The 12500-nt window shown below is 38.2% G+C and overlaps 1 protein-coding gene across 1 annotated transcript; it reads right to left on the reverse strand.

Moving 5' to 3' along the window:
• Positions 1–10208: 10208 nt before the first annotated feature.
• Positions 10209–12170, reverse strand: LOC137658017 (uncharacterized protein PF3D7_1120000-like). The gene is made up of 3 exons (XM_068392732.1): positions 12115–12170; positions 11771–11919; positions 10209–11368 (listed from the first exon to the last, which is right to left on the reverse strand). The coding sequence occupies exons 1-3, from the start codon at positions 12168–12170 to the stop codon at positions 10209–10211; spliced, it is 1365 nt and encodes a 454-aa protein (XP_068248833.1).
• Positions 12171–12500: the final 330 nt, after the last annotated feature.

Below are 12500 nucleotides of genomic sequence, written 5' to 3' on the forward strand. Positions count from 1 at the left end.
CGAGCCAGAGAGAGAGAGAGAGAGAGAGAGAGAGAGAGAGAGAGAGAGAGAGAGAGAGAGAGAGAGAGAGAGAGAGAGAGAGACTGTATAGTGAACAAGGACTCATAAATCTTATTAGGTATATTTATACTCACTCTTAATATATATATATATATATATATATATATATATATATATATATATATATATATATTTATATATATATATATGTATATATACTTTAATATCGGATTATATATCTATATGTATATATATATGTATATATATACATGTATATATTTATATATACATATAGATATATGATTCGATATTAAAGTATGTATATATATATGAATATATATATATATATATATATATATATATATATATATATATATGTGTGTGTGTGTGTGTGTGTGTGTGTGTATATGTATAGATATATTTGTGAGTATATATCCTAAAATTTAGTCTAAATATTTAATAATACCATAAAAATTGATAATAATAATAATAATAATAATAATAATAATAATAATGATATATATATATATATATATATATATATATATATATATATATATATATATATCTTTGGAAACCGAAGTGTGACACGAAATTGAAGAATTGAAGAAAGAGATGCTTGTCATTCAACACCAAAACTTGGTCAGAGAGCTGAAACTTGTAAGCTTTAAAAACGTTATAATACTCGTAGATTGTTTCGTTTTGTTTTTATTATGATGCTCTAATTATCATAATAATAATACTAATATCAATAATATTAATCATGATAATGACTTATTTATGCATTTATTATTTTGTTTTACTTCATGGAGTGGTGCATTCATAAATCGTATCTTCTATAGTTCTTTTCCTATGATCTGCTTGTTTACATTTCTTCGAGAACTCGATTCACGACTCCAAGCGAAGGCTTGTGTTGCTCTTCTCAGAGTTCAAATCTGGAAGCGGGATTTTGACTTAACTTGAAGAAGGCAGAAGGAAATTAATATGATTTTGGAATACCTGTATTTATGTCTGGTTCTTTTACACAATATGAATTCTGTCAGAAAATCATCGTGAATGAAAAAGTACTAGATTTATAACTTAAGTACCCTGTTAATCCCAGGCAATATTGATTTGAAGACTTCAGGCAAATATGCAGATTCAATGTTATTATTATTATTATCATTATTATTATTATTATTATTATTATTATTATTATTATTATTATTATTATCATTATTATTATTATTATTATTATTATTATTATTATTATTATTATTATTATTATTATTATTATTAGCTAAGCTAAAACCCTAGTTGGAAAAACAGGATGGTTTGAGCCCAAGGGCTCCAGCAAGGGAAAGTAGCCCAGTAAGGAAATGAAACATGGAAATAAAATACAAGAGAAGAAATGAACAATTCAAATAAGACATTTTAAACACATTAACAACATTGAAATAGACCTTTCCTATATAAACAATAAAAGCGTCAAAAAGTAAAATAAGAGAGAGAGAGAGAAATAAGACAGAATGGTGTGTCCAAGTGTAGGTTACCCTCAAGCAAGAAAACTCTAATCCAAGACAGTGGAAGACCATGGTGCAGAGACTACGACACTACCCAAGACTAGAGAACAATTGCTGGTTTCAGGAAAGAGAGAAAGGGTGATTAGATCATGAGATAGAACATAAGTATCCAGAATATAGTTACTTTGTTGAACTAGGACACTATTTTACTGATACCTTTATGACACCTAAATTTTAAAATCAATTTGTTTGTCCAATTTTCCCAAAGGTGTCTGAATGATCAGTAGAAAAATTAACTATTATATGAATTGTTATCTTCTTTTCATATTAATCATAACAGTAACAGGATTCTAAAACATAAGAGAGTATAGAGCCAGGTTTAATTTTGTGGTGCAACGGATGTCTTATTATTATTATTATTATTATTATTATTATTATTATTATTATTATTATTATTATCATTATTATTATTATTATTATTATTATTATTATTATTATTATTATTATTATTATTATTATTGTTATTATTATTATTATTACTTGTTTAGCTACAACTCTAGTTGAAAAAGCTGGAGGCTATAAGCCCAGGGGTCCCAACAGGGAAAATAACCCAGTGAGGAAAGGAAACAAGAAAAAATTGAATATTTTAAGAACAGTCACAACATTAGAATAAATATTTCCTAAATAAACTGTAAAAACTTTAACAAAACAAGATGATGAGAAATTAGATAGAATAGTGCACCCGAGTGTACCCTCAAGCAAGAGAACTCTAACCCAAGACAGTGGAATGCCATGGTACAGAGGCTATGGCACTACCCAAGACATATAAAGGGATAATTGATATAAAAATGTGACAGCATGCAACATGTTTAGTATTCTGGAAATAAAGTGTTTCTTTGTTAACCTAAACTTAATGATAAATGTTATCCTCGTTGCTTTGGCTTCTTGATTAGATCACATATCAATATAACCTGATAAGCTGCCCTTGTCCCTTTCTCCATACCTGAGTTATACATTTCTTCTGCCATATCTCAGTTTCAATTGCCCATCTGCCCAATATATCATAGGAGGCTGGTCACAGAAATGGAAGTACGATTTGCTATGTCATACGGGAGGACCTCACTGTTTATTGATGGTGACTTACTTTATGTCTCTGTTACTATCTGACTACACAGTGCTCAAGTATGCTTCATAGCTTCGCCATCAGAATTTGGACAACTGAATTAGAGAACTTTTGATTGTACTGACTCTTCAGAGATTGTTGAAGTTTATTTATGATTGAATTTATAAGATGCATTAGGTTTGAAGACACTTATGGAAAGTAGCAATAATAATTTTATCATAAATTTCATAGACAAAATCTCCCAACTCTGCTAGCAAGTAATTGTTTTATGAGATATGCTTATACCAAAGTGAGAGAGATTGCATGTAAACTAGCTCTGTTTTCTTAGTTTGAAACTGAACTAATACCCCTTATTTTGTTTAAGATTACACTAAGGAACGCTATTCTATCTGTTTCCTTATTTCCTTTCCTCACTAGTCTATTTTTTCCCTTTTGGAAGCCTTGGGCTTTAAGCATCCTGCTTTTCCAACTAGGGGGTAGCTTAACTAGTAATAATAACAATAATAATAAATAATGATGCAGTCGAACAGGTATTCTGTTTAATGTTTCCCTCCGATAAATTCCCAAAACTCCTGAACTGGATAAGATACTGAACGTTATAGTTGCCTTTTCTACATCTGTTATACTAGTACCCTAGGGTCTTCCCAGATCACATTTTTAAGTCCCTACAGAAGGATGTGAACAGGCTGTGAGCGTGAATGTCCTTGCTGTTATCATGAAGGGACTCGAGATTTTACTTCCTCGTCAAACGTGTATTCTCTTGCTCATCTCCATAAGCTGTGAAGGGTGAAAGCCGAATCAGCATTTATAAAGTACTCTAATTAAAGCCATTTTAATGCAACCTTCACATGGAGGAATAATGCCATCAATACACCTAAAGCAGAAGCAATGTAGGCATTACCTAAATGCGTTTGCATTGTCCTTTCGACCCCTTTCTGTACCTAGATTTTAACCTTGATTTATACTTCAGTCTCCATTTCATTTCTTGCATCTTGCTGTCCAATCATTTGACTTCATTTCATACAACAACTGCAGAGTTTCCTCCAGTTTCACAGAGCTATTGAACGGCCTCCCAGGCCCCAGTGCCTGACTTAAGTATCTCCCTGAAAGGCCAACTAATTTCCACAGATTTGATCATGAGGTTTAGGTCAGTAGACTAGGTTTCAGATGTTCGGATATTAGCATTTTGGGAATTGTATTATGTACAGATTGGTCATAAACTGTCCAAGGATACTGCAGTCCTGATACGTAGTGTTTATGAGTAACTTATAAATTAGGACATTATTATTATTATTATTATTATTATTATTATTATTAGCTAAGCTACAACCCTAGTTGATAAAGCAAGATGCTATAAGACCAAGGGCTCCAACAGGAAAAAATAGCCCAGTGAGGAAAGGAAATAAGGAAATCACTCGCGTTAGTGATACATATTCATAACAGCATATGTCAACAAGAATACTGTATACCTTGGGGGAAGAGAGAGAGAGAGAGAGAGAGAGAGAGAGAGAGAGAGAGAGAGAGAGAGAGAGAGAGAGAGAGAGAGACTCACCACCCAATGTCAGGAGTCTGAAGTTGTGACAGTTCGCTTTTCCTGTTGAAAGAGAAAAGATAAGATTGTTCTAATGATTTTACTACAAATATACAAAATATTCTAAGGGTTGTAGCTTAGATAATAGTAATAATGATAATAAACACCCATAATGGTATTCAATACCGAATTCTACCCCTGGGAGTGTATATCCTATGGAAATTCATTTATGATAAATGCTTTTGGTTGAGTAAGGATTCGAACCTATACCCTGAGTCAAAACAATGCCTGCAGGGGCGACTTTACGATTGGTAAAGCCGTCCCTGCAGGCATTGTTTCGGCTCAGGGCATAGGTTCGAATCCTTACTCAACCAAAAGCACTTATCATAAATGAATTTCCATAGGATATACACTCTCAGGGGTAGAATTCGGTATTGAATACCATTGTGACAGATATTTACACACACACACACACACACACACACACACACACACACACACACATATATATATATATATATATATATATATATTCATATATAATATTTTGAATTAAAAGACACCATGTAAGGGTTTCACCCTTACCAAAGGGCTCATCAGGTGGGTTCTGCCAACTTCCACTTTTGAGAAAGACAGAAGCCAGCAAGGTTCCCACGACCCTCCTCACCACAACCTCATTCAATCCAAGCAGCAAGAAGCCAGACAATTAAGCCAAGCTTCTCTAGGCCAGGCAATTAAGCCAAGCCTTTAATCCAAGCAGCAAGAAGCCAGACAATTAAGCCAAGCTTCTTTAGGCCAGGCAATTAAGCCAAGCCTTTAATCCAAGCAGCAAGAAGCCAGACAATTAAGCCAAGCTTCTCTAGGCCAGGCAATTAAGCCAAGCTTCTCTAGGCCAGGCAATTAAGCCAAGCCTTTAATCCAAGCAGCAAGAAGCCAGACAATTAAGCCAAGCTTCTTTAGGCCAGGCAATTAAACCAAGCCTTCAATCCAAAAAGCAAGAAGCCAGACAATTAAGCCAAGCTTCTCTAGGCCAGGCAATTAAGCCAAGCCTTTAATCCAAAAAGCATGAAGCCAGACAATTAAGCCAAGCTTCTCTAGACCAGGCAATTAAGACAAGCCTTTAATCCAAAAAGCATGAAGCCAGACAATTAAGTCATGCTTCTCTAGACCAGGTAATTAAGCCAAGCCTTTAATCCAAAAAGCATGAAGCCAGACAATTAAGCCAAGCTTCTCTAGACCAGGCAATTAAGCCAAGCCTTCAACCAAAAAAGCATGAAGCCAGACAATTAAGCCAAGCTTCTCTAGACCAGGCAATTAAGCCAAGCCTTCAGTCCAAAAAGCATGAAGCCAGACAATTAAGCCAAGCTTCTCTAGGCCAGGCAATTAAGCCAAGCCTTTAATCCAAGCAGCAAGAAGCCAGACAATTAAGCCAAGCTTTTTTAGGCCAGGCAATTAAGCCAAGCCTTTAATCCAAGCAGCAAGAAGCCAGACAATTAAGCCAAGCTTCTTTAGGCCAGGCAATTAAGCCAAGCCTTTAATCCAAGCAGCAAGAAGCCAGATAATTAAGCCAAGCTTCTTTAGGCCAGGCAATTAAGCCAAGCCTTTAATCCAAGCAGCAAGAAGCCAGACAATTAAGCCAAGCTTCTCTAGGCCAGGCAATTAAGCCCAGCCTTCAATCCAAAAAGCATGAAGCCAGACAATTAAGCCAAGCTTCTCCAGACCAGGTAATTAAGCCAAGCCTTTAATCCAAGCAGCAAGAAGCCAGACAATTAAGCCAAGCTTCTCTAGGTCAGGCAATTAAGCCAAGCCTTTAATCCAAGCAGCATGAAGCCAGACAATTAAGCCAAGCTTCTTTAGGCCAGGCAATTAAACCAAGCCTTTAATGCAAGCAGCATGAAGCCAGACAATTAAGCCAAGCTTCTTTAGGCCAGGCAATTAAGCCAAGCCTTTAATCCAAAAAGCATGAAGCCAGACAATTAAGCCAAGCTTCTTTAGGCCAGGCAATAAAGCCAAGTCTTTAATCCAAAAAGCATGAAGCCAGACAATTAAGCCAAGCTTCTCTAGACCAGGCAATTAAGCAAAGCCTTCAATCCAAAAAGCATGAAGCCAGACAATTAAGCCAAGCTTCTCCAGACCAGGCAATTAAGCCAAATCTTTAATCCAAGTAGCATGAAGCAAGACAATTAAGCCAAGCTTCTTTAGGCCAGGCAATTAAGCCAAGCCTTTAATCCAAGCAGCATGAAGCTAGACAATTAAGCCAAGCTTTTCTAGACCAGGCAATTAAGCCAAGCCTTTAATCCAAAAAGCATGAAGCCAGACAATTAAGCCAAGCTTCTCTAACCAGGTAATTAAGCCAAGCCTTCAATCCAAAAAGCATGAAGCCAGACAATTAAGCCAAGCTTCTCTAGACCAGGCAATTAAGCCAAGCCTTCAATCAAAAAAGCATGAAGCCAGACAATAAAGCCAAGCTTCTCTAGACCAGGCATTTAAGCCAAGCCTTTAATCCAAGCAGCAAGAAGCCAGACAATTAAGCCAAGCTTCTCTAGACCAGGCAATTAAGCCAAGCCTTTAATCCAAAAAGCATGAAGCCAGACAATAAAGCCAAGCTTCTCTAGACCAGGCAATTAAGCCAAATCTTTAATCCAAAAAGCATGAAGCCACACAATTAAGCCAAGCTTCTCTAGACCAGGCAATTAAGCCAAGCCTTTAATCCAAAAAGCATGAAGCCAGACAATTAAGCCAAGCTTCTCTAGGCCAGGCAATTAAGCCAAGCCTTCAGTCCAAAAAGCATAAAGCCAGACAATTAAGCCAAGCTTCTTTAGGCCAGGCAATTAAACCAAGCCTTTAATGCAAGCAGCATGAAGCCAGACAATTAAGCCAAGCTTCTCTAGGCCAGGCAATTAAACCAAGCCTTTAATCCAAGCAGCATGAAGCCAGACAATTAAGCCAAGCTTTTTTAGGCCAGGCAATTAAGCCAAGCCTTTACTCCAAAAAGCATGAAACCAGACAATTAAACCAAGCTTCTCTAGACCAGGCAATTAAGCCAAGCCTTTAATCCAAAAAGCATGAAGCCAGACAATTAACCCAAGCTTCTCTAGACCAGGCAATTAAGCCAAGCCTTTAATCCAAAAAGCATGAAGCCAGACAATTAACCCAAGCTTCTCTAGACCAGGCAATTAAGCCAAGCCTTTAATCCAAAAAGCATGAAACCAGACAATTAAGCCAAGCTTCTCTAGACCAGGCAATTAAGCCAAGCCTTTAATCCAAAAAGCATGAAACCAGACAATTAAGCCAAGCTTCTCTAGACCAGGCAATTAAGCCAAGCCTTTAATCCAAAAAGCATGAAACCAGACAATTAAACCAAGCTTCTCTAGACCAGGCAATTAAGCCAAGCCTTTAATCCAAAAAGCATGAAACCAGACAATTAAACCAAGCTTCTCTAGACCAGGCAATTAAGCCAAGCCTTTAATCCAAAAAGCATGAAACCAGACAATTAAACCAAGCTTCTCTAGACCAGGCAATTAAGCCAAGCCTTTAATCCAAAAAGCATGAAACCAGACAATTAAACCAAGCTTCTCTAGACCAGGCAATTAAGCCAAGCCTTTAATCCAAAAAGCATGAAACCAGACAATTAACCCAAGCTTCTCTAGACCAGGCAATTAAGCCAAGCCTTTAATCCAAAAAGCATGAAACCAGACAATTAACCCAAGCTTCTCTAGACCAGGCAATTAAGCCAAGCCTTTAATCCAAAAAGCATGAAACCAGACAATTAAGCCAAGCTTCTCTAGACCAGGCAATTAAGCCAAGCCTTTAATCCAAAAAGCATGAAACCAGACAATTAAACCAAGCTTCTCTAGACCAGGCAATTAAGCCAAGCCTTTAATCCAAAAAGCATGAAACCAGACAATTAAACCAAGCTTCTCTAGACCAGGCAATTAAGCCAAGCCTTTAATCCAAAAAGCATGAAACCAGACAATTAACCCAAGCTTCTCTAGACCAGGCAATTAAGCCAAGCCTTTAATCCAAAAAGCATGAAACCAGACAATTAACCCAAGCTTCTCTAGACCAGGCAATTAAGCCAAGCCTTTAATCCAAAAAGCATGAAACCAGACAGTTAACCCAAGCTTCTCTAGACCAGGCAATTAAGCCAAGCCTTTACTCCAAAAAGCATGAAACCAGACAGTTAAACCAAGCTTCTCTAGACCAGGCAATTAAGCCAAGTCTTTAATCCAAAAAGCATGAAGCCAGACAATTAACCCAAGCTTCTCTAGACCAGGCAATTAAGCCAAGCCTTTAATCCAAAAAGCATGAAGCCAGACAATTAAGCCAAGCTTCTCTAGACTAGGCAATTAAGCCAAGCCTTTACTCCAAAAAGCATGAAGCCAGACAATTAAGCCAAGCTTCTCTAGACCAGGCAATTAAGCCAAGCCTTTAATCCAAGCAGCATGAAGCCAGACAATTAAGCCAAGCTTCTCTAGACCAGGCAATTAAGCCAAGCCTTTACTCCAAAAAGCATGAAGCCAGACAATTAAGCCAAGCTTCCCTAGACCAGGCAATTAAGCCAAGCCTTTAATCCAAAAAGCATGAAGCCAGACAATTAAGCCAAGCTTCTCTAGACCAGGCAATCAAGTCAAGCCTTCAATCCCAAAAGCATGAAGCCAGACAATTAAACCAAGCTTCTCTAGACTAGGCAATTAAGCCAAGCCTTTAATCCTAAAAGTATGAAGCCAGACAATTAAGCCAAGCTTCTCTAGACCAGGCAATTAAGCCCAGCCTTTAATCCAAGCAGCATGAAGCCAGACAATTAAGCCAAGCTTCTCTAGACCAGGCAATTAAGCCAAGTCTTTAATCCAAAAAGCATGAAGCCAGACAATTAAGCCAAGCTTCTCTAAACTAGGCAATTAAGCCAAGCCTTTAATCCAAAAAGCATGAAGCCAGACAAATAAGCCAAGCTTCTCTAGACCAGGCAATTAAGCCATGCCTTTAATCCAAGCAGCATGAAGCCAGACAATTAAGCCAAGCTTCTCTAGACTAGGCAATTAAGCCAAGCCTTTAATCCAAAAAGCATGAAGCCAGACAATTAAGCTAAGCTTCTCTAGACTAGGCAATTAAGCCAAGCCTTTAATCCAAAAAGCATGAAGCCAGACAATTAAGCCAAGCTTCTCTAGACCAGGCAATTAAGCCAAGCCTTCAATCCAAAAGCATGAAGCCAGACAATTAAGTCAAGCTTCTCGAGGGCAGGCAATTAAGCCAAGCCCTCAATCCAAGCAGCATGAAGCCAGACAATTAAGTCAAGCTTCTCTAGGGCAGGCAATTAAGCCTAGCATCCTTAGGACCAAAACTGTCTCTGCTCCCAGTCCTCCATCAGCAGCCATTGGATGAGCACCTCACTAGAGATGCAGCTTCCTTCCCCAGCTGAACTATCTTGGGCCAGCCTATAAGGACAAGACTGCATAATAGAAGAATCCCAGCTTCATCCCTCTGCAGAGCCGGTCTTCTAGATTATTCCCCCAGAACTACCCAAAGGTTAGTATCCAAAAGAATAGATCTAGATATCCGACCATTTGTACACTTGACAAAGGTCCTGTACACCCCATCAAGGTACATAGCATACTGGAATCTGCCAGATTTCTTCCATCAGCAGCACCAGTCCTCCAGATTATTCCAAGCATCGTTCAAACTGCAGAGTTAAGCATTGCATTCCTCAAGCCGGGCCGTCTATCCAAGCGTCCTTCAAGCTGGGTAATCAGGTCGATCTTGAAGTTCTGGTCCTGGAAAACTTGTCTTAGTCTCCTTTTCCTCAAAAAATTAACCGAAATTGAACTTAACACAACTTATATTCCTTTTAAAAAATATTCCTTTCAAATCAAAAGTGGAAAAATATATATACAATATATATATATATATATATATATTTTTTTTTTTTCACTGAACTTTTACTCCTATGATGTAGGCTTGTACTTCTACATGAAAGGATATTTCCTCCTCAAAAAATAAAAGTTCCCTTTTCTCTCCATCTTCCATAGTCCAATCCTTTGATCCTTCCAAATGATTAGTACTTTTTCCAATGATGTATTTTAAGTTTCTTTTTATTTTTTTTCATGTTTTTCTTGCTTTTCTTCTTACTTATCTCCCTTCTCCAGGTGCAGCTGTCTTCAACTGGACTCTGTATTGTTGTCTGTGTCCCCTGGTTAACTTCTGATATATCATGCTCCTCTTGGTCCATCAATTCTTCAACATCGATGTCCTTTATCATGAGCCAGGCATTGCTCATCGTATCTTCGTAACCACGATTCATTATTTCTTCCATAGTTGCAAGTTCTTTCGGTGAACAGGTCAGATGCAAATAACTTTCTGCCAACATTTCAAGAATAATGCTGGCTCCCTCGCAGCCTTTGACAGTGCAGTAGTCAAAATTACCATATCTGTTAACCCATGTTTGACAATTACCATTATAGGCGGCCAAGGCCTCCTCTTTGGTTGGATTTTCAGAGCAACCCAGAATCTTGTTAGGTGGATGGTCTTTTTGATAGAGTTCTATCCATTTCATGAGCACTATTTTATCCGTTTCACTCATTGCGTCTGGAAGGGACTCTTTGATTTCAGTTTGGGGAAAAGGTGTGTCTGTTCTTCTATCTTCCTCTTCTTCTTCTCTTGATTCCTCCGATGTTACCACTTGATCTTCTTCACATTTTATCTCTTTTTCCTCTTCCTCCTCCTCTTTCTTCTCAGGTACTTCTTGAAGTACCTGATTATGCCTCCTCTCATGACTCAGACTACCTTCTTTTGTCATTGCCTCAAAAATATCAAATTCTTTCCCCTCAATGACATTATTTAGAGAAGAGATTACACTATCTGTCTTCTCAATGATATTATTTAGAGAAGAGATCTCACCCCTCAATCCAGCCATTTCCTCCTCGTATTTCGCTCTGGTTTGCCCCAGCAAAATTCCCAGTTCATAATTTTCCAGTCTTTTCCCACCTACGCACATGTATGTTTTAGTTATCATTTCCAGCTCGGCCAGATCGCAATTCAATCCGTCGATCACATTTTTATATTCATTCCAATCTAAAGGCAGAGACTCTTCGTCTTTTGGATTGTCCTCATCTAGTTTCTCTCCTCTTTCTTCTTCCTCCTTCTCCTCTGTATGTTCATCTCTTTCTTTTTCCACAGGGAGAACAATTTCATCTTCCACTTCATACTGGACCTCTTCTTCAGCAGGAAGATCGATTTCATCTTCCAGTTCATCCTGGTAAGCTCCTTCAGCTGGAAGAAATTCACCATCTTCCAGCTCTTCCTGGAACACTCCTTCAGCTGGAAGAAATTCACCATCTTCCAGCTCTTCTTGGAACACTCCTTCAGCTGGAAGATTGATTTCCTCTTCCAGTTCATCCTGGAGCACTCCAGCAGGAAGATCAATTTCATCTTCCAGTGCATCATGGAATACTCCTTCAGCAATAAGATCGATTTCATCTTCCAGTTCATCCTGGAAAGTTTCTTCAGCTGGAAGAAATTCACCATCTTCCAGCTCTTCTTGGAACACTCCTTCAGCAGGAAGATCGATTTCATCTTCCAGTTCATCCTGGAAAGCTCCTTCAGCTGGAAGAAATTCACCATCTTCCAGCTCTTCCTGGAACACTCCTTCAGCTGGAAGAAATTCACCCTCTTCTTGGGTAGTTTCTGCGATTTGCTCGAGAAGATTCTGCAAAAGCTCTTCATCTCTCACAGTCTCTCCTCCTTTTTGGTTTCTTCCACACAGGTACCTGAAAAAGAAAAATGCTCCGACGGCAGCAGTGCCAAAGGCAGCTGTGCCCAAGAGAAAGGCCATCTTCGGCCAAAAGACATGTTGGTCGACCAAACGGAGAATCTCATCCTTCTCCGCTGCTTCGCCGCCGACAATGTCCCTCGCCAGGCCCACCAGAGTTCCGTCGCAAGGTGACAGATTCGGTTCCTCGTACCTGACCAGGTTCGATAAACCGATGTACCCAAGGGCAGAATGCAGACGCCGCCACATCCTGTTTTGGGTCCTGTAATCCTTGTGATGAAGATAGGAACTCACTACAAAGAGATCTAAACAAAATATATGAATGGGCGGAGATAAATAGGATGGTATTTAACTCCGATAAATTCGAATCAATAAATTATGGAAACAGAGAAGGAATGGTGTATGCATACAAGGGACCCAATAATGAGACAATCACAAACAAGGAAGCAATTAAAGACCTTGGTGTAATTTTAAATAGGAATATGTTATGCAACGACCAAATAGCAACACTGTTGGCTAAATGTAAAGCAAAAATGGGAATGTTATTCAGACACTTTAAAACAAGAAAAGCTGAACACA

Source organism: Palaemon carinicauda, chromosome 18 (assembly GCF_036898095.1).
Source record: "Palaemon carinicauda isolate YSFRI2023 chromosome 18, ASM3689809v2, whole genome shotgun sequence".
Classification (NCBI taxonomy): domain Eukaryota; kingdom Metazoa; phylum Arthropoda; class Malacostraca; order Decapoda; family Palaemonidae; genus Palaemon; species Palaemon carinicauda.